The following is a 21453-nucleotide window of genomic DNA, read 5'->3' on the forward strand; positions in this document are numbered from 1 at the left end:
TGAAATCATGCTCCAACTTTGCCCTTTTTCATTATATCAGCAGGAGCTTAGAATCTGGTATAAGAAAAGGCATGACAGAGAGTTAATTTCTGCCAATGCCCTTCTGGCCTTCACTGCAAGAGATGTTTATTTAAATTTTTTTCTGGGCATTTAAGTAGAGTTTTGATGGTGCTTCTCACCATGCTACTGGGTCTGCATGACTGCTTTATGGTGAATCTGAAACCTGAGGGGAAATGGTCTCAGAGTCCTTGACCTTTGATGGATTCTAAAGTTATAGTTTGGAGACCATGAGAACCTTGGCAAATGAAAGAAGCATATATCTTTTCCATGAATTTGCTTTTGTGAGATTTCAGGATAAAATGTTGCTTGTTGAGGACGTGCCAATGCCACTTGCCCACACTTGGGGAGCAGCTCTCAGCTGGCATGCTGAGCACAGAGCTTTGCCCTTGTGGTATCAGGTGGTGGAAACGCTGCCTTGTGCCCACACTCACCTGCTTTGGCACACCTCCAGGATAAGCTGCAGCCTCGGTATGGTCCAAGAAGTTTGCTCCTTGCTTTTTGGGGTCTCAGTAAGAAGCAAAATGATTCAACCAGCAAAACAAAGGCCTAGGAAACATTTGCTGCTATCAGCTTTGATGGTTACACCCAAATTAGAATTTCTTGTAGTCTCTTGTTTAGGTTTTTTTTTGTTTGTTTGTTTGTTTTTAAACAAGGGGACCAGTTAGGAGAGCCAGGTTAAACCCTTAGACAGAATTATCCCGAAGAGCAAAAGTAGCAAATGATAGGCTATGACTGGGGACTGACTTTGGGGAAGGCTGGATTTTTGAAATGAGAGGCAAAAAAGTTTTCACCTTCTAGCCCACAGGTTAAGTTACTGAAAATAAATCACCACCATTTCTACACATTTCTTATGTGTTTACTCTTATTCTGGAGAGTAATCTAACTCATCATTTGCGATCAGAGCCTCTGAGTTCTGTTTGTGTTTGCTTTTGCTCTTTGCTTTGCTACTTGTCCGGGTGTTTGCTTTCGCATCTGACATCTGTTGATAATAGAAACCTTTGTCTTCAGCTGGCCCGCCCCAGTTCTCCTGGCTCTCGCCCTCTGTGGCATAGGAGAAACCTTCCTCCACTGAGAAAGGGTCATCCACATCGTAGCGTTGGTAGGTGCTTTGGTGCAGGGCCTCTTCTCGGGCACTGATTTCCAGGGTGCTGTTCCAGATGCCATACCCAAAATAAATGAGCATACCTGCAGGAGGGGAAAGGCACAGGTGAATGAGCAGTTGCTTTGGGATCCATGGGAGATCACCCTCAATGGTGTAAGCAGAGCTTGTGATGGATATGTTCTCTTTCAAAATACAGTGTTTTGAAAATGACTCAAATCAGAGGCCATTTAAAATTGGGAGATCTTGCATTAAGCAACCTATGTATATAGTTTTTCCTAAAAAATCAGAAGGTCTGACAACACTACACTCACATTCCTATATGGCAATCTTTAGGCTGGAGGTAAGAACTAGCTGACAGTTTAGACAGGATATGGGTTCTCTAGGTCACCTCAGTCCCCACTTCCCCTGTTGACATCCAGCTCAGTACATCGTGTAAGTGCCAGGAATTTACATTTTTTTCCTGCCCTGGGTTAAATATTTATGGATCAGCAACAGTGTATTCCCAACATTCTCATGACATTTTATTATCCTATGCCTCCATCTTTTATTTTTCTACTTAGCAGCATGCATATATTATCCTACAATTTCTCTTGCTATTTTTCATTCACTGAAAGCATAATACGTTACTGGCACTCAGAGCTGTCTATTTTCTTCTGTTGCCTCTCAGAGTGTCTAGTGCATGCCACTCTTATGACCCTTAGAACATCTGTTGTGTGTGGTTCTATTTTATAGACTACAGAAAATTGGCACTTAATGTTTGTTGGATGAATGAATGAGAACTAATAAGCATGAAATATCCATTGCAACTCCCTGTTTTGATGTCACTCCAAGCAAAGGAAAGAAACTTGCCTCCTTAGTTAATATGTACCATTAATATGGGCTAATGTTTCATTTCTATTAGAATTTTTTTGAAATAATATATAAAAATAGTTTGAGAGCCCCCATTTTCTACCTGGAAAAGCCCATGAAGGCTCACAGCCTGGAAAGCTGAGAACCATATCCTTGGGAGGTCATAGGACATGGTAATTAAGAGTGTGAGCTGTGGGTTCAAATCTTGCCTCCACCACTATTAGATGTCTAACCTTGGATCAGTTACTTAGCCTCTTTGTGCCTCAGTTTTCTCTTCTGTAAAACAATGAGAGTTATTGTGCCTGTAACATGGGGTTGCTGTGAGAATGATACCAGTTAAGCAATAGTTTTCAACCCTGGCTGTACCTGAGAGTCATCTTGGGAGTTTTTGAACCACTGTGATGCTCACATTCTGCCCTTAGAGATACTGACTTATTGAGACCCAAGCATAGGTATGATTTTAAAGTTCCAGGGTTATTCTAATAGTCAGCCAAAGCTGAAAACTGCTGAGATCAGGAACGTAAAGCTCCTGATGCACGTACTCTACTGCCAACTCTGGTCATGTTATGGCCTGGCCACTGGGGGCCACTCAGGTATACAACGTTTTTCCAGGACCCCCTAACACTGTCTTCTGAGTGGTACAAATCCCTTTGACTTGGCTAACCCTGCAGGCATCTGCTGGGCTGTTTGTTTAGAACGGCAAGGTCAAGCCTGTTTTCTGCTCTGGTGCTTGAGAAATCCTGCTCCCTTTTCAATTTGAAGTGTGTCTTTTTAAGCTTGGATTTCTCCTCTCTTGTCTCAAGTCACTTCCTGTACTCCCCTTCCACCACCGCCCCATGAAATCAACTTTTCAGGAGCCAAAGTAAGCAGAGATTTATAGTCCTAATTGGTAATAAATCCTAGAGTTAATCACTTGCAGATGTAGCTATTACTTCTCAAATAGCGACTTGATTTTTCTGAGCACGGATTTTTATTCTTTCTTGTCTGGGAGTGCAGGTTGTCCAGAGGGGATATTTACTATCCTTGTGTAGAATGAGGCATCAAATTAAAACCTCTTCTAACGGGCTTATGTCGTTTCTTGGAGAATGTTTCTGTTGGGAGCATGTCTGAGACCTGAGAATAAATTTCAGGAGACTAAGTAGAATTAGCAGACACACACCTTTTGCTCAATTTTCTATTTCTATTGCTATCTTTTCTCCTAGACATCAAGGCAGGTACCAGTTCTTTCTTCTCTGATCCCCTTCTTCGACCTTATTCATTTCCCTGCTGAATTCAATGCCATTTTTTCCTTTTCCCTTTGCCTCTAACTTCTCTGCCACTTCTCAACTCATTCAAGCACTGGTTTGGCATCTATTCTGACAGACCTTCCCCTGCCCCCACCAGGTATTGGGGTGTCAGGTAGATTGATATTTATGGGAATTCTCGGTATGATTGCTCATAGAATCATGGATATTTAGGACTGGAAATGTGTCTATGGATTATCTACTTGAATACCTTCGTTTTACAGAAGAAGAAACAGAGTCTGGGAAAGACTAAGTCCCTTGCCTGGGTCTGAGAGGGGCAGAACCAGCATTCCATATGGATCTAGGAAAATTTCTTGCATATCTAATCCTTCACACCTCCTTTCCCCTGGCTGGTTTATAGACTATGCTTATTGCAGTAAATACTCAGTAAGAGGTTAGGTCTATATTTGTTCTTTGGGAGTGGCTTGTCCTGGAGGGAACATTGTGTGTGTGTGTGCGCGCGCGCGGGTGCTCATGTGCACACATATGCTTGTGTAAATGCATCAACTATGATTACTTTGGGAAAGCAACCCATGGAAACCTGCCACATAGATATTTATGGGCCTTTTAATGTTTGCTCTGAGCCTCTTACAGTTTCAAAGGTATGTCATTCTGTTTTCAAAAACACATTTCAAATATGAGTGCTATGAACCAAGAGGTGACTGTGTGTGCAGCCTGACAGAATAAGTAGTCGGCTTGGGCAAAGGCATTTTCCTAGGTCCTGGCATTCTGTCTGCCTTTATTATTCTTGCTGGCCCTTGAGTCAATTCAGGAAAAGTGGTGTGAGGCAGAGAAGGATCAGAGAAAAGGAAAAATGGAGGAGTACAAAGAAACAGAGGTGGGTGGAGAGAGAGAGAGAGAGAGAGAGAGAGAGAGAGAAACACATTCAAAATGGTTTTATACGAACTCTGATGAAGGGAGTCTCTGGATGCTATTCTAAAAAATAAGAGCAGAGAAGAGACATGTATTACCATCTGTTACACATAGACAAGGGCTTTGTGTCAGGAGGAGTAAACAGAGCTGCTAAAAGCCTCCTGTGTAGAGCAGGGTGTTCTGTTTCTGTTCCTTCTTTCACTTGGCTTAGAGAACTAAGCATGAGGTAGTTTCTGAAAAATCTGTGGGGATTCTGGGAATCCTGAACTGTCTAAACTAGACTTCACACAACAGCACTGAGTGCTGAGGTCCCATAATGATGCAACATTTATGTTGCACCTTTCTCCCACGGAGCCCAAATGTTATCTTGTTTAGACTCCTCTTAACCTGTTTCGGAGTGTGTGTGTGTGTGTGTGTGTGGGTGTGGTGCGTAAGGTTTTGAATATGTGCATTTCACAGACGGGAAACTGGACACAGGACGAAATCAAGGACTGTCCATGGCAACACAGTTAGTGGCAGGACCTTGAAGCTTCTGGGTCTCTCCATGTCCAAATCTGTTTTTTCTCCCATCTACCAGGGGTGGCTATGAGGCATAGACTGATTGAAAACAACTTTGCTTAAGTTTTCGTTTTGAAGAATTTCAAACATACACAAAAATGGAGAACCCCATGTACTAATATAAAGAACCCATTGTGCTCATCACTAGCTTCCTCAGACACTAACCTATACCTCATTGCTTCTCTTTAGATTATTTTGAAACAAATCCCTTCCACACTGTTTCATCTGTAAATAGTTTAGTATATATTTTTAAAATAGATTCCTTTAAAAAACTTAGCATCATAATCATATCTAAAAACCAATAATAATTCCTGTCATCTGATATCTAGCAATATTAAAATTTCCCTAAATATTATACTTGTGGGGAAAAAATTATTCACCTTAAGAAACTATACACTTATTTCAATGATGCTTTCATTGCCTGAAATAGTTTTTGGGCACTGTTATTTAGGTTGTCAATGGGACTAGTATCATATCCTTTTGCAAACCCTTATAGACAGTAGAGTTTTACTTTTGAGAGTGGATTTGGTTTTGGCGTATGCCAAACCATCTGGACCCAAGCCTTGAGAATAAGATGGCTAATTGATAAATAATATTATTTATTCTATTTGCATATTTAATTCTGCTGTTCCTTTAAAAACTTCAATCCATTGCTTTGTAGTTGTATATCTTACACCTATAATAAGTGAAAGGCAGATGTGATGATGAAAATCAGAAGGCAATCAATTTTTGTGCTACAGTGTGAAAAGAGGGGCCCTGGAGGCCCCACATGCTGGGCTGGAGTTTTTTTTTTTTCAGTCAATGGATCCTAGTGGGAAGGGACACTCAAGGCAGCAACTAGTTAGCAGCAGGCACAGAAGTGTTTCAATATTTTAACGATAGACATGGCTGTACAAGGGCAAACTGGCTGAATGCGAGCCCTGGTCAAAGGTAATGGCAACGAGTCCTTTGAAAGGCTGTTTGCAGCAAAGGGAAATATTCAAAGGGAAGCTTTGGCTTCTTTTCTGATTAGAGTTCTCTAGTGGAGAATGTGCTCATGAGAGGTTTGGGCTAGACAAGATGAAAAATCATATCTTCGACAATTGAATGGGCTTTCTTTATGTAATAGAACACCGTGGGATTATAAAATCTTTATAAAAAAGTACTTCTTTATCCATCATCCCAGAGAAGTTAACTGCACAATGAATCAGTGATTGGAATAGTACTGGAACTCGCATCTCTTGAGTCTGTTCCCATCCCACCCAGCTGCCTCCAGGGAGGTTTAGGAATTCCAAGCCTGCATTCAGACACTGGGCACCTAGGCACCAGCTGGCAAAACACCTACTTACTTCACTTGTGTTGATCCATCCTGTGATAGTTAAGCAAATGACCCCAAACCTACAAGTGAGAGGGGTGGGAGGAGGAGGTCTTTTGGATCATATAGGAGAAAATCCGGAACGAAAACTCAGCTCTGAAAAGAGACTGAGTGACCTGGAGATAGACAAAGCAGCCGATTTCCAACTGCGTGGGTGAAACTTGGGTTATGGAGCAGGTCCTTGATCTCTGGAGTCCCCTTGGGGCTTCCTATCCTCTGCATGTAGCTCCATGCTCCGGGTGAAAAGAGGTGGGCCACCTGACCTCAGGCTGGGTGGAGCTGCCTCTTCCAGGGGTGCACTTTCCAGCAGGAAGCCCTGCCCGCTGCAGATAACTGAGGTGCTTTGTTATGCCCAGTCTTTTTTATTTTTACCAGTCTGGGATTAATTTTCCAAAACAGACATTTGCCAATGTAGAAACGAAGACTCCGATGGTAATAAGGTATCCTCCCATTCAATGCAATCCCTATCAACTTTGCTGATTATTTTTTAAAATACCGCCACATTGTAATAACAACAGGGTTTGTTTAACGAGGTGTAGCCAGGAAGAGCAGGTTTAGGATGGAATTGGGGGAGGTGGAGAGTTTCTCTCTCTGACCCTGCAACTGATCTAACATAAAGTCACATTACTTTATGCCTCAGTTTCCCATCTGCAAATGGAACTGGGAGCCTTATATCATTTGAGGGGTATAATGGCCATGAGATTGAATTCAATCATGTTAAAGAATATTAAAAGATCTAATAATCCAAGCTAGCAGTTCCACTTCTAACTCAATAGACCTCAAGGGAACTGTGTCTATTTGACCGCCAAACACTTGGACAAGAATGCTCATAGCAGCTCTATTCTTATAGCCTCAAACTGGAAACAAGCTGAACATCCAAGGAGACTAGAATGGATAAATACTCTGTGGTATATTACCACAGTGGAAGGCTAGATGGGAAGGAGAATGAATAAACTAAAACTACAGGCAACGTTGTAGATGAATCTCTCAAATGTAATGTTGACAGAAAGAAACCCCAACACCCCTTCTTTCGTGGCTCTAAGTCTGTTCCAGGCGCACTGTGCTCGCCCTCTGCAGGGCCTTCCACCTCTGTGATGATCCTCCCTTCATTCTCGGCTGCCTCCGGGTGCAGAGCTGTGGGATCGCCCACCCCTTCCTCCCCATAGGTCTCCCTGTTTAGCACAGCACCTCCGCCAGCAGGCAGCCTTGACTGTGGTGGGATTCACCTCCTTCTTGGAATCCCACTGGCCCTGTTGCCACCCTCAACCTGGCCTTCACGATTTTTCTTGCTCTTCTGAGCATGATTTCGATGTTGAAGGTGCCAATGGTTTTCTCCTCTGCCTATAAGGAGAATTTCAAACTTATTTATGGGATTAATCAACAGGAATTTTTAAAATCTCAGTGCCCTCTCAACTCCCAATTCATGGCCTTCTTCTTTTTCTCCTCTTTCCTTCATCAAAATGGTTGCTTTTGTCCATTTCCAATAAGATTTCAGATGATAGCTCAGATAAAGACCGTAAGAGGTGTCTTCTCTTTGCAATATTTTTGGGGGTCCACTGCCCAAATTGCAAGTTCTAACTGTTCTCTAAATCTATAGATAAGAATTTGTTTTCCTCAGGGGGACTGAAAACATTCCTGATAAAAAGTTGGCATCCCCCAGTGTAAGGGGCCCCGCACACTGGTCTAACAGATGATTAATTCATAATAACCGCCCATAGGGAACAGTAGATCTGAAAGATGCCCATGAAAATACCATTGTACAGGGTTCTCACTGGTCCTTGCTATTCTCATGTCTCCTGAGACTCTGCCCAATTCCTTGAGGTGTTCTTTACAAAACTACATCAGCTAAGAGAAAAGGAAAACAAAGGTTGCTTTGTGCTTATTTTGTTGCAATTATTAACCATTTGCTATTGTATTATTTCTCTTTTCCGAAGGAAATCTTGTTGGGACTTGTGCCTCTTTAACATTATGAGACGTGTCTTCTGAAGGTCAATGCTTAGAAAACATTGTGACAAAAATGCTGTAATTAAAATTCCCTTAGAGAAGGTTGGGTAAAAAAATGTATCCAAGCAGATTATCAAGTGATGACTCAGCCTAACCATGTAAATCTTTTTAAAAAGTAGCCGATGTTTCATAAGAAGCTCCATTAAAAAATATCTCTACTATTCTCCCCAGGAAAGCTATACTATGAATAGAGAGATTAAGAAGAAAAATCTGACATTTTGGAGACTCTGAAGTTTAGAGGTGGAATATTTATTCTATAAAGTCATTAAAGATTTTATAATCAACTTGAGGGGTTGCGGGATGGGTATATTTTATACATAAACAAATTTATTTTGAAAACTAGGGAGTTTTTGTAATTAAATTATCTGCCTTGCTTGCTAATGTCTTCGTATTCTTCTCTCTAGATGACTGGCTCACAAATTTGAGCATGCATCAGAATCACCTTGAAGGCTTGTTAATACCTAAATTGCCCTCGAGATTCTTATTTGGTAGGTGTATGTGCCCCAAACTCACTTCTAACTAGTTTTCACATAACGTTGATGTTGCTGGTCTGGGAGCACACTTTGAGAACCATTGTTCTAGATAATTTTAAACCTGGCTGCACATTAAAATCACCTGGAGGAGTTTTAAAAAATACCCTAGATTTGCCATAAAAGACCAACTGAATCAGAAAAACTCTGGGTAGGGGGAATCCTGAGCATAGAATATTTTAGAAGCAACTCAGGTGATCCTGACGTGTATGTAGTCAGGGTTGAGAATCTTTTTCTAGGTGAAACTGAACACCAGCTTTCAAAGAGCATGACACTAAAGCAGTTAGCAAGCAGCTCGTAACTGGGTGCTTGTTGAGCTGTGGGCTCCTGTGCCCTCTGTGTGGCCAGCCCCAAGCTGCAGAGTGGCATCCTTCCATGTCAGGGAGTATCAGTTTCTGGAGCAAGTTTGAAGTTTGTGCTATCAGCAAGATTGCAAAAGGCTCTCTGGGAGTTTTCTTCTGCCTGATAACTGGGAGGGCAGTCTGAGTCAGAACAGGTTCACGCTGTGCTTTGGCATGTGATAGCTAGTCTGGGGAACAATGAATCATTTTAGATTTTTAAAAGAAAGGCAGAAAAGAAATAATTCTTATTGCTTTCACCAATATATCTTTACATAAGCACCAAATGGCAACCAGATCAAGGCTAGTAAATTATCTGCATTTTTACAGATGAGTAAACTGTAAATTGAGGCCTAAAGTAGTTAAGTGAATTTCCCAAGGTCACAAGACACAGAGGTAGCAGAGCTGTGATTTGACTCCAAAGACAAAGGCCCCTGCCACCTCACCACTTTTGCAAAATGCCTTTGGTATTCCAGAAACCATAGATATTATTCAGGACCAGCTACTTAATTTGTAGATCCTAGTGCAAAGTGAAATCCTGGAGACTCTTGTTAAAAATTGTTAAGAATTCAAGAATGCAGCAGCTGAGCATTAAACCAAGTGCAGGGCCCTATGTAACTGCACAGGGCATATGCTCACGAAACCAGCCCTGATGTTATGTGTTAATCTGCACAAACTACATATCAACCATTCTGGTTGAATGAAAAGGTCTGCTCTGAGGCACCCTGGAAAGGAAGTAGGAGGCCTGGATTTTAGCACTGAGATCCTGGATATTGTAGTAAAAGCTCTGTGAATAACTTCCTGTTACTCCTGTTGACCTTGAGCATGCAATTATCATCTTGGAGGTTCAGAGGAAAAAATGTTGAACACCCATATCCCTGATCTCAGGGAGTGGATGGACTACTAATTCATGAGTATCCATGCAGTCTTGTCCAGGCTAGTTGATTCATGTGCATTTGTCTTGCTTCTCTTTAAGGCAGAGATTACTTATTCTATTACTTTCCTATTCCACAGAGCATCTAAGGATCCTCTTTAGCTAAGTATTTGTTACCAAAGACCCTATCTACGGTTACCAACTTCTATAAGAAACATAAAAATAGTGACTAAGAAACTTTAAAATTAGTCTTCACTTAAACATCCCTTTCAAGTTATCACAAGCACCAATTCCCAGTCATCTCATAAACATCAGTGATTGTTAGATACAATAAACATATAATGAGAGTGAAATATAAATCGATCACAAAGGAAAATTAGAAATCTTTGGAAAGGTACAGAACTTTTTGAAGGCAGTAAAAGTGAGTGTGAAGAGAGCAACTCTCATCCGCACCCACAGCTGTGAACAATTGAGGACCCGACAGAATCATATCAGTTATCAGCAGAAGCAGAGAAAATCAACAAGGATGATAGTGTGATGATTAAAATATCAAAGGATGAAGAAAGGACTTTGGGAAAAAATAAAAGACTCTTGAATATTTTATAAAAGTCCATGTGAAGTAAGAGATATTAAATGGTGCCATGATGCAATTTTGTCTGAAAAATTTTGCCAAAAAATCCACACTTAGTTCATACCTAGCTCATTTAAAAAATTAGGGCATGGTCACTATTTTAACTCAGTTTTATCATATGTAAGACAAATACTTTTTTCACAATTTTTAGTTTCATGATTTTTAGTTTCATAATTTTTAGTTTCTAAGACAATTTTAATCGACCTTTCTCGCCCTCACTTTTACAATGCTATTTTTCCTTTTCAATCTAAATTCATTTAAAGTAGACTTTTTATGGTTTTATTTATCCATAAGAAGAATGCCCAGTAATGAGAATCAATGAAGAGGTGGATTGATCAATATCCTTCTTCAGAACCAACAACCAAGACCATACAGGCAGAAAGGGTTTGACTGGCCTTATTGACTCTAAAGCAGAGAGCGGGGGTCCCTAGAACCAGCACATTTCTGTTGACATGGCAGTGCCAGCAAGGGAGTAATTCTGGGATAAGCCTGTTCAAGGCCCTAAAAGGGAACTCTCAAGTCTCCAAAGGAAGTTGCTTACCCACAAAGCACCAGACAGCAAACCGGATCCATGTGATGGTGGAGAGCTTTAGCATGAGATAGATGTTCACCAGCATGGCAAAGGCGGGCACAAAGGGGAGGCAGGGGGCCATGTAAGGAAGCTTCTTGGGGTTCTCTGGCTGCTGCAGGATCACAAACACCAGGGCACTGATCAGCAGCACCATCAGAACGACCAGAAGGATGGCCCACCAGCTCTGCTCTGAGATGTAGTCAGAGCCAAAGATGATGAAGGAGCAGAAGATGAAAATGAGGATGAAGAGCAGGAGCACGCAGATGGTCACCGTGTGCCCTGTAGCTGCTGTGGGTCGGTCCATTTTGCCTGGAAGGCCCAGCCGGATCCTCAGAGTGTAGTAACGGGGCCCAATCAGCTTTTTTAACTTGATGAGATAAATGTTTTCAGATTCGTCAGCTTCTATGCCTGTGGTCATGTCCACAGTGCCGTAGTTGGGGTGGTTGACATTGTAGGTTGACTTGTCCGATTTCCCTATGAGCATCTCATTGTCTCCCAGGGATGGTAAGTTCTTGGCCCCACACGTGTTGGTGGCGGGGCCGGAAAACTCTTCTCCTTCACTCATAGGAGAACACACTTCCTTCTCACAGTCAGCCAGAATGCCCTCCTTCTTCTTTGTGTGCTCCTCAGACAAGAACTTGACAAAACCATCAATGTCGCTCTCTGGTTGGTATCGAAGAAGCAAGACACAGACAGAGACCAAGGTGTAGGCGAGGAGCGTGCCGATGGACATCATCTCTATCAGGTCTCTCAGGCTGACTAATAGTGAGAGGAGAGCCGCCAGGAACCCCGACACGATGCAGGCCACCACTGGTGTCTCCGTGTAGGAGCTCACATGAGCCAGAAACCTGGAGGGTTAATGAAAGTACAGGGTTAACTGGGCTACGGCTGGTGATCGGCTGTAACGTGGCTTACTGCCCCCTTGTCCTGCCTCTACAACTCACTTTTGGATTCACTGCTTTAAATACAGCTGTGGTTCCTACCCCGGGATTTAGTTCCTATCTCTGGAATATAATTCAAAAAGATTTTACTTTCATTCCTTAGTTTTGAGACACACTTTTAAATTAAAGTTCCTAATTCATTATGTCATGTGAGAGTTGAATTGAATCTAGGAGGTATTTCAGAAATGTATATTGAAGTCTAGGTTTTTCCAGGAAGAAGTGAGAGTTGGAGAAATCATACACCTGCTGGAGGGTCCTCTAGACTTGTGTCACCCAAAGCACAGTCCATGGATCAGTAGCACCGGCATCATCTTGGAGCTTGTGAGAAATACATATTTTTAGGTTTCACCTGTGACCTACTTTACTATGTCAGAATCTTTGGGAGTTGAGCTCATGGTTTTTCTAAAGTTGTGCTTTAAAAAAGCCTCTGGAGTTTGATTTATGCCAAAGCTTGATAAGCAAGTTGGTAAAATAAAACAGTAATTAAGAACCTGTGCTCAGCTCATAGGTACAGGCTAAATCCAGCCAGTTACCAAGTGGAGAAGCCCAACAAGGGTGGTCGAACGGCAGCCGCGGCCTCAGCAGTTCCCTGTGGGCCTTAATTCGGCTCCTGCTCTCCTCCTCTCTCTCCTCCTGATCCTCCCTCTTCCCTCCTCTTCCATTCCTCTCTTATTTTCAGATTTCACACAAGACTATAAACTATGCTCGGATGCCCAGCATCTTTCCTCTTAATTTTCTTTCACAGCAGAAAAACCTTTGGGATGCGTGAAGTTGCCACACCTCCCCCATGGGCAGGTTTTGATCTGTCCAGCTTTCCAAACACAGCAGCTCTGACCTGGCAATGACTTCAAGGAGTAGGTTGAGGAACCAGAGAAAAGATGACAGCCTATGGCAGAAATAAAGTCCCTGAGCTGGATCCCTCTGTACCCCTGAGAGCTCCTTGGCTTCCATGGTTTGCTCCTTGCTTTGTGCACTGGAAGTATGTCTTCCTTGCCAGCCCCTCACACAACGGGCACTGGGAACCAAGAGATGGGGCTACATCCTTTTTGTATCATGAGCAGATAGGCTACTATATGGCCAACGTAGAGCGGTGGAAGTGTCAATATACCTGTTTAGTTAAAAATCTAGTCTTTGGATTCAGACGGTCCTGAGTTCAAATCTTGCCTTCCCTCCACCCACACGCCCCAACTCAGCAGCTGGGAGATTCGGGACAAGTTTTTTCCTTTCTCTGAATATACCCATTTAGTATACTCATCTGCAAAATAGAGTTGTTGTGACGACTAAATGGGATACTGTGTACAAAGCACCTGGAATACATAAATATTTGATAAACGGCAGCTATTGTTGCTGTGATTACTAAGTTCTGTTCATAGGGCCATATTCTTTCTTTGATTGTAACTTTGAACTTTTTCAGCTTCAGAGGGGCTGTGGAGAGAGGGGCAGTTGTCAGGCCTCAGCATGTGGGCAGGCCTACCGTGTCCCTGAGATGGGTTCTTCCTTCTGGAGGCCACCCAGTGAAGCAGTTTGAGTCCTGCCATCTTTACAAAGGAGCACACAGTGTCAAATAGGAGGAGAGGGGCAGTTAGGGGAAGAGAGCAGTTTGTGCTAGATCGAGGGATCCAGAGTCAAACCGAGGGGCTATTTCAGGGCCTAAGCTCTTTCCACTCAAACTCTTTGCCAGGATATGTGACAAGTTCCACAGCACTCATATCAAAATTACAGTCAGGCTGACAGCGGGTGACATTCTCCCTGGATAGGCATAGCAGAACAGAATACATTCCACAGAGAACAGCCCTTACCTGAAAAGAAGCCCATCACCAGCCATGGCATAAATGACCCTTGGCATTGGGAAGAGGGAGCCCAGCAAGCTGACTGTCAGTCCTGCAACCGACCCAATGGCCACTATGAATTTTGCAGCATAGAACCCATGAGCCACAAACATCTCCATGAGTGGGGATTCCGTGTCAATGGCATAATATGGCACCATCAGAGTTAGAATCATGCTCACCTGTTGAAACAAGAGAAAACATGGCTGGAGGTAGAGGGGACTGACAGCGGGGGTGAATGCCTCACAGGAGAGGAAGGGCCCTGCCCTGGCGTCAGAGGCCTGCATGGTGGTTCGGATCTGCCCCTTCTTGGCATGTGCCTCTACTTTAGACCAGTCATTTGGCCTTCGGAGCTCTTGGTCTCAGTATTTTCTCCCCACATGTGGATTTAGTAGACTATACCAGAAAATCTCTAATATCACTCTGTGGCCCTTTCGTATCTGAGGAATAAGTCTGCAGGTATTTCAGCCCCATGAAAGCAGAGCTACACTGACAGTTCAGTGAAGGGCGGATATTACCAGGTTCAAGGACCTGCAGCCACAGGCACTGGAACCAGGGCCTGGCAGTGACCATAAGACTCAGCCCCCATGACAAGAATCTCTTTTCTTTTTATACTTTCAGAGTCCTACATGGTCTTAACTGTACTCCCTCTTACCCTGAACCAGAGATCAAAACTCCAAAGGTAAGTGCAGAGGAGAACCACAGCCAATGAACTGGTGGGACCCAGATGAGGACTCCTATTTCCATCTCCTCTCTGTAACCCAGTCCCAGGTGCCAGGCAGGCCAACAAACTATTTATGGCATCAGGATCGAATCCAGTCCTGCTCTGCGTCAGGAGCCAGGATCCTCCAGTGAAGCCATGGGCCACTAGGGAGGCCAGCAGGATGAACCGCCACGGTCTAGCAAGTTGGTTCTTCTGGCGGTGGAATGGCAGACCGCTGATCAGCACAGGGCCAAACAGCTCCTGAGGCACGGCCTGTGCATTCTCAAAGAATATTTCCCAGCAGTGTCATCACTTGCAATGTCCCCCTTGGGAGTGAGCTGGAGGAGAGTGGGACTGATCTTACAGCAATTTCTGTTGAATCTCCTTCCCACGTTCAATCAGGATAGACGAAGAGTTGGTAGATGCACGGGAGTACTTTGTAGTCTATACAGTGCTACTCTAAGGGAGAAACTGTGATTATTAACTTTATTGTGCTGCAAGGGTCAACCCCAGAGTAGTGGGAGGTATGAGGGAGGAATAGGATGAGAAATGCAGAGCAGGGTGTCTCTGATGCTCCTCTCACATCACCATCACTCTCTGAACACTCTGTCTGCAGGGATAATCAGGATATGGGTAAGATGAAGCCACTCGTATGTGTGTGACCGTGGGAGGTGATAATTGACCTATCCATAAATGTTTGGGTGGGCAACTGAATTTCTACAGACCACATCTAAAACTGCTCTTGTGTTTTCCTATGGTTTCCAGGACAATCTTGTTCTGCAGCTTGTCTTAATGAGTAGTTGACCTGGCTTCTTTAAGTAGTTGCTAAAGATGTTCCCCGCTCCCTTCCCTGGGGGGGAAGGGAAGGAGATGTTTTCATAGGCTGTGGCAGCAGGAACTGCAGGACTCTACCACATCTAAAGACCACATCTAAAACTGCTCTTGTGTTTTCCTATGGTTTCCAGGACAATCTTGTTCTGCAGCTTGTCTTAATGAGTAGTTGACCTGGCTTCTTTAAGTAGTTGCTAAAGATGTTCCCCGCTCCCTTCCCTGGGGGGGAAGGGAAGGAGATGTTTTCATAGGCTGTGGCAGCAGGAACTGCAGGACTCTAGGGCACCTCTGCTTCCGGCTCTTTCCTAACTGCAATGACGGAGTGTGTGGGACCCTCAGAGCCTGGGGGTATTTGTGTAAACGCACACCTGTTGGCTTGTCAGTTGGTTCTGTCCATTGCCGGGGGCTGCGGGGCATGTTCATGTGATGATAGAAATTCTAGGATAGGAGCTGAGAGATGACACATCAAAAGTGTGAGGAGCATCTGAGGATGTGATCCTGGGGACTTTATTCTGAGGACTGCCCTTGGCAGGGAAGCCCTAAAGGGCAAGCTTGAGCCAGTGAAAAAGGAAGCAACAGCAGGAAGAAATTGCATTTCCCCAGGGATTTAAGAGGAAGAGCATCTCTAGGCAGTGTACTCTCTCCCCACCCTGGGGGAGCCTCGCCTCTTTGCTGCCGGGAAGCTCCCAGAAGACAGAAGAGCATTGAGGAGGGTGCACAGAGGCCCACAATGCTCGCACACCCAACCCGTTACTGCCAGCCTATGATCTGAGCTCCTTGGACGGCAGCCCACTCCCAGCACTCCATCCCTGGGCGGCAGTGGACACCAAGAGCCTGTGTGCAGAATGGGCAAGGATGGAGGCTCGAAGGCCGTGGCTGAAGTGAGGGCCTGGGGCTTCTCCCATCTTCAGTTTGGAGTCCTGATTTTCCTCTTGTCACGGGTAGGTGGGGATACAAGAAGCATGGACACATGCATAGAAAAACCAAGAACGCACAAAGAAAAGACCACTTTTTGACAGAAAGGAACCCAATCCTAGAGCTACATTTTAAGGTCAAATATGAAAAGGTCATGAGAAGGGTCCGCAAACATTTGGTACTTACGGATACATATGCCGTCAGGCAGATGACTAGGGAGGCGGTGATAGCATAAGGGATGGATGTGTTGGGATTCTTGGCTTCTTCTCCAGTGGTGGCAATGATGTCAAAACCAATGAAAGCATAGAAACACGTGGCTGCTCCTTGCAGCACCTGTAAGGATGATGATATTTGTCAGACTCAGAGTGTCACGATAGCACCGGGGTCTTACATGTGTTACCCACAATTGGCCAATGCCTTGCAGACATTACTGAGTGGCAGAGGGGGTAACACTGTTGAACTTGTGCTACACACTTGAGTTCTGATCTCCTCTGTTTTCTAACTGTGACACTGCAATTCTCTCATGTGTAAAATGGAGATAAGAAGACTTATGCCCAAATAAAACTAGGTCACTCAACACACACAAACCATTTTGGGAAATAAGTTGGGTTATCAAAAAAGATCACTAAGTTGGCTATCCCTTTGTCTTGGGGGGAACTCATTGACCTCTCTGTGCTTTTTATCCATTGGTTCGCAACCACAACCAGGGACTGTATGACTACCCCTAGGAGATGTCTGTAAATGTGGGGAGGTCCTTGTGACTGTCACAGAGACATGGGGTGGGCACTTCTGGCTTTAGTCTAAGGAGCTCAGATGCTTCTGCATGAAGAAGTGTCCTGTCCAAATTACTGTCAGTGGCCCTGATAGAGCATCTCTATGGTAACTTTCCAGATCGAAAATAATAGAAAAGATTTTCAGATCTTCAGATACTCTGCTGTCTTCCATGGGAAAACAGGTGAAGACAATTTCATTTTTCTTCTTCTTTTGGGGGCTTCAGTGACTGACCTACTTGGGCTTTAAGGCAGGAGAACAGACGAGGTATGAGGCAGTGTAAAGCCGGGAGGTGGTATCCAGTGACATCTGCTGGATGTCTGACAAGAGAGTACTTGGCTCCAAGGATGGTTGGGACTTTATAAAGTCAAGATGTCAGTGAAAATCTTCTAGTGAGGAGTGTGTTACTTTCTTCCAAAGAATCTACTGAAGTATAAATGAAGTTTCCCCACCTTGGCATCTTCATTATCAGCTGAAAATAAAAACTATGCCTCTTTGAATGCTTGGGGATATCTTTTTAGCAGAATATGAGAGAGATTTTTCTGGACTTGTGTGTATGGGATGCACACAAGCTTCAGTGGGGATCCAGGAGTGAGGCTCTTTGTAGACTAGGCCTTTTTCCCTCTTTTCTGCACGTTTAGTTTATAAATGATGAAATTCAAAACATGTGCAAAGCAGATTCCTGTTTCTAAATTTTCACTCTTAGCTTTCCCATTGACTTATTAATAAGTAAAAACCAAAATACTAAGTACCAGAACTTTCAAAGTACATCACAATATTGAAGATCTCTCAAACCTTCAAAAACAATCTTTGCTCATCTGCAGAATGAGCTGGTCTCTTCTACAGTCTCTCTCATTAGGATTTTAATGTTTCAATTCCCTACTCAGGATTTTTTATCTTGAGGTCAATGTGACTCAGAAGAGCCTGTGAATTTTGCTGAGAAAAAATGACATCTCTATTTTTACTAACCTCTGACTGTTAGCATTTCTTTTAATTGTGAAAGTAGGTGGTAAACTAACTGTACCTATAATTTTGTCATCAGTAGCAATCAGACATTTTTCTACTATATTAGAGTTGTTGCAGAAATCTTAGAATAGCAATTATTCTTATTGCTAGTTTCAAATTATGATAGTATTAGACATAAATATTAATATTTAATGTACTAATAAAGAAGCATATTATATTATCACAATTTAAAAATATTTTTGTTACTATATTTCAATATATTGATTCCTTGTGATTTTCTATGTAATTAGGTTATTCATTTATAAACATAATTCTCAAAAGGGGTTTATAGGCTTTGCCAGACTGCCAATGGGGCAAATGGTATACACACAAAAGAAATCTAAGAAGTCCTGGTCTAGCCTAATAATTCAGGGAGAAAGAATTTCTCAAACAAGCAGTTCCATTGCTAGAGAGCTACTTTTTGGGAGAGGAGATAACTCCTGATTTCAATTCAATGAAGTCCTTCATTTCAGGGTATGGAAAATGTCTTTGGCCTTCAGACAAGGAGAGAAAACATATCTCACTTTATTGTGCATGGAGGCTCACAGGCTTAGAAATAAGTTTGTTTTCACTTGTCTAGAAAATGTTTCTGGTCTGCAAGGATGAACAATGCTGGGATTGCAGGCTCACGAAGCTGCTCCAAATCAAGAGAAGCCTTGCTTTAAGACAGCTTCCAGAAAACAGGTTCTGCGCTCTATACCTTTAACACTGTTCTACACACACACACACACACACACACACACACACACACACACACACACAAACACACACACACCCCTCTCTTGTAAATCATACAGTGACCTGCTATGACAGTAAGTATGAAGATGCGTCACTCCCAATTAGCATGTCCCAGTGCTATAGTGTCATGCTTATTTCATGCCGTCAGTTCTGAACTGAAAGGTCATAGATACTAGATGAGCTCATGAGGAAAAGAGGGTGGGAGAGTCCTAAACAAGAATTTTGGGGCAAATTTACCCTAGAAAAAGGTGAAAAGTTTGTACATCACATCATGTGAAGAACAGGTGGGGACCTGGAGATGTCTAACTTGGAGAAGAGAAGACTCAGTGAATGTCACGGAGCACGGCTTTCAATTTGAAGGAAAGACCATGTAGCAGTTGGAGGAGAAGGATACTGTAGGCTCCAGAGGGAATCCCAGGACCGTTAATGTGAGCAGGATAGGATTAGATTAGGAGTGTAGACTTTGTGGACTGTCAGATCTAGGTTGATTCTGTTGCATAGTAGCTTGGTGACCTAGAACAAGTGTCTAATCTCGAAGAGCCCAGTTTTTTCATCAATTAAATAGAGAGAATAATAGTCCTTAGCTCATGGGGTTGTTACAAGGATTAAATGAGATTATAAAATAAAGTGTAGTCCTAGAATACAGAAGATGCTCAATAAATATTAACTCTTACCAGTAGTATTTTTATAAATGGTGTAAGTTTTTCTAGAACAGATGAAACCCAAGGGCACAAACGAATTCCTTCTCCTCAACCCACATTTATTAACTGTTCCGATGTGCCAGGCACTGTGCTTGGTGATGTGGAGATAGTCATGAGCAAGAAGTACTCTGAGCTTGACCTTGTGGGGCTTATAGTCTAAGGGATACTGCATAATCCAAATGCAACCTTGACAGTGATAACAAACTGAATAATATTAATACATATTTATATTATTTTTTAAAACACGAATTCTACTATTTTCCAAGTGAGTGAAAGAGTAGATGGCAATTACTGATAATGATTAGATACCAGAAAGTTAACTATAATCAAGTTGGGAAGAGAGAGAATAAGTTTGCAAAGAGAATGTCTGTTAGGCTGAATTTGCATGTGTAGAACTAGAAAGCAATTATAGTTGAAGAAAGACTGCATAGATCAAAGGTAGGACATTTGGAAGTTCTACTGCATAAGGCAGGAAACAGAATTTAACTTAGATCATTCAAATGAAATGATTTCAACGAAGGGATTTTAGGAGCCAAGGCTGGGAGGGAGGGAGGAGGAAATACCCATGGCCTTGCGCTCTTCTCACCTTCTGATCTCCTGATAGTATCTTCCATTGGCTAAACCTAACAGGAAGCAACCAGCAGGGGTCTTCTGGAGCACAGAACAGACCACGAAGGGTGGAGAATGGATCTGGGGAGTGGAGGCAAAGGGAGAAAAACCAGCCCACCTGCCAAGATCAAACAGACCCTGGCCTAACAAGATATAGATTAAATAAACAGATGATCAAAGAGAAGCTAATATGATTAGCAAATAAGGCCATCTTTTTACTTGGGTTAGTTTGAATGAGTTTTTTTCTTGCAAACAATTGATTCCTGATTGGTGAATACAAAAGAGCCATGAAGTAAACTGTATAGGTGTGTCTCAACTCAAGAAACCACGAAACCTGCTTTCCTCTCTATCCAAATCTCAGATCTGGCCACTGGAATTTGTGATTAGGATGCCTTTCCATGCATGAAAGATTGTGAGGTACCTGGCAGTGAGCATCTGTGAATAAAACTGGTGGGCGATGTGTGTGTGTGTGTGTGTGTGTGTGTGTGTGTGTGTGTGTGTGTGTGTATGTGTGCATGTGTTTGCGTGTTACTGGCTTGGTACTTTATTCTAAGTTGCCTTTAATGTTTTACATAAATAAAAAATAGCATTGACTTTTAATTTGCTGTCATAAGCAGAAATTGTTTTCCAAAGTAAACCCTGTATAGCTGTTCAGCTAGGGGATCCAGATCTGTCTGTGCCTCTATAGAGCTTTGCAGGAAAGCAGCTGCTGGAGGACTGCTGCTTAATTATTTGTCACAAGCAATGTCATTAGTGGCCTGCTACTTAGTGTATGGGGTCCCTAAAAGCTGGCCCCTATGCCTTGCTGATATTTGAGAGGCAGTAGGATGAGGCGGCCTTCATATTCTGCCTTAGCCATTCTGCCAGATGCTTAGGAGATAATTAGGTATCTTTATATAATTTACTCCCAAGGTAACAAAATTCCAACTTTAATTGCATTTTCTACCTCGCTCATACTCCAGATCTATTAGCAGCCTGTTTACAGTGATGGTGGAATGTGCTAATAGATCCAAAAAAATGGATTCAAATGTAGAGAACATGGAAAAGAACTTTTCCTTTGTTTGGAGGCTATCAGCATTCCTCACAAATACTTGCTACTGACCATTTTCCTAGGAGCTATTTGTGCTGGTAGTGTCTTATTTGGTTAAAGAAAAAACCATAAGATAGCATCAAGAACAAATAACATACAGGGAATACACATCCAACAATATCTGGGGGCTGAGGGATTGCAGATGGAAGCAGGGGTTCAGCTGAGGGCCAGCAGTTACTTGATATAGGAAAAAAATGTTTGTTGTTCTTAAGCTCATCAAGACCAAAGAAGCATTTGACCCAAAACCTGTAAGTGAGTAAACCATTCCTTAAGCTATTTTCTTTGGAAGGAAGTAG

The 21453-nt window shown here is 42.8% G+C and overlaps 1 protein-coding gene across 1 annotated transcript in view; it reads right to left on the reverse strand.

Moving 5' to 3' along the window:
• Positions 1–922: 922 nt before the first annotated feature.
• SLC7A14 (solute carrier family 7 member 14) overlaps positions 923–21453 on the reverse strand; it is a 48885-nt gene continuing 28354 nt past the window's right edge. The window contains exons 4-7 of the mRNA XM_006910827.1: positions 16430–16576; positions 13768–13976; positions 10998–11875; positions 923–1245 (exon numbers count right to left, since the gene is read on the reverse strand). Of these exons, the coding sequence (XP_006910889.1) occupies positions 923–1245; positions 10998–11875; positions 13768–13976; positions 16430–16576 (1557 nt within the window). The remainder of the gene's footprint in view (positions 1246–10997; positions 11876–13767; positions 13977–16429; positions 16577–21453) is intronic.

This window comes from Pteropus alecto, unplaced genomic scaffold, assembly GCF_000325575.1.
Source record: "Pteropus alecto unplaced genomic scaffold, ASM32557v1 scaffold33, whole genome shotgun sequence".
NCBI classification, from domain to species: Eukaryota; Metazoa; Chordata; class Mammalia; order Chiroptera; family Pteropodidae; genus Pteropus; species Pteropus alecto.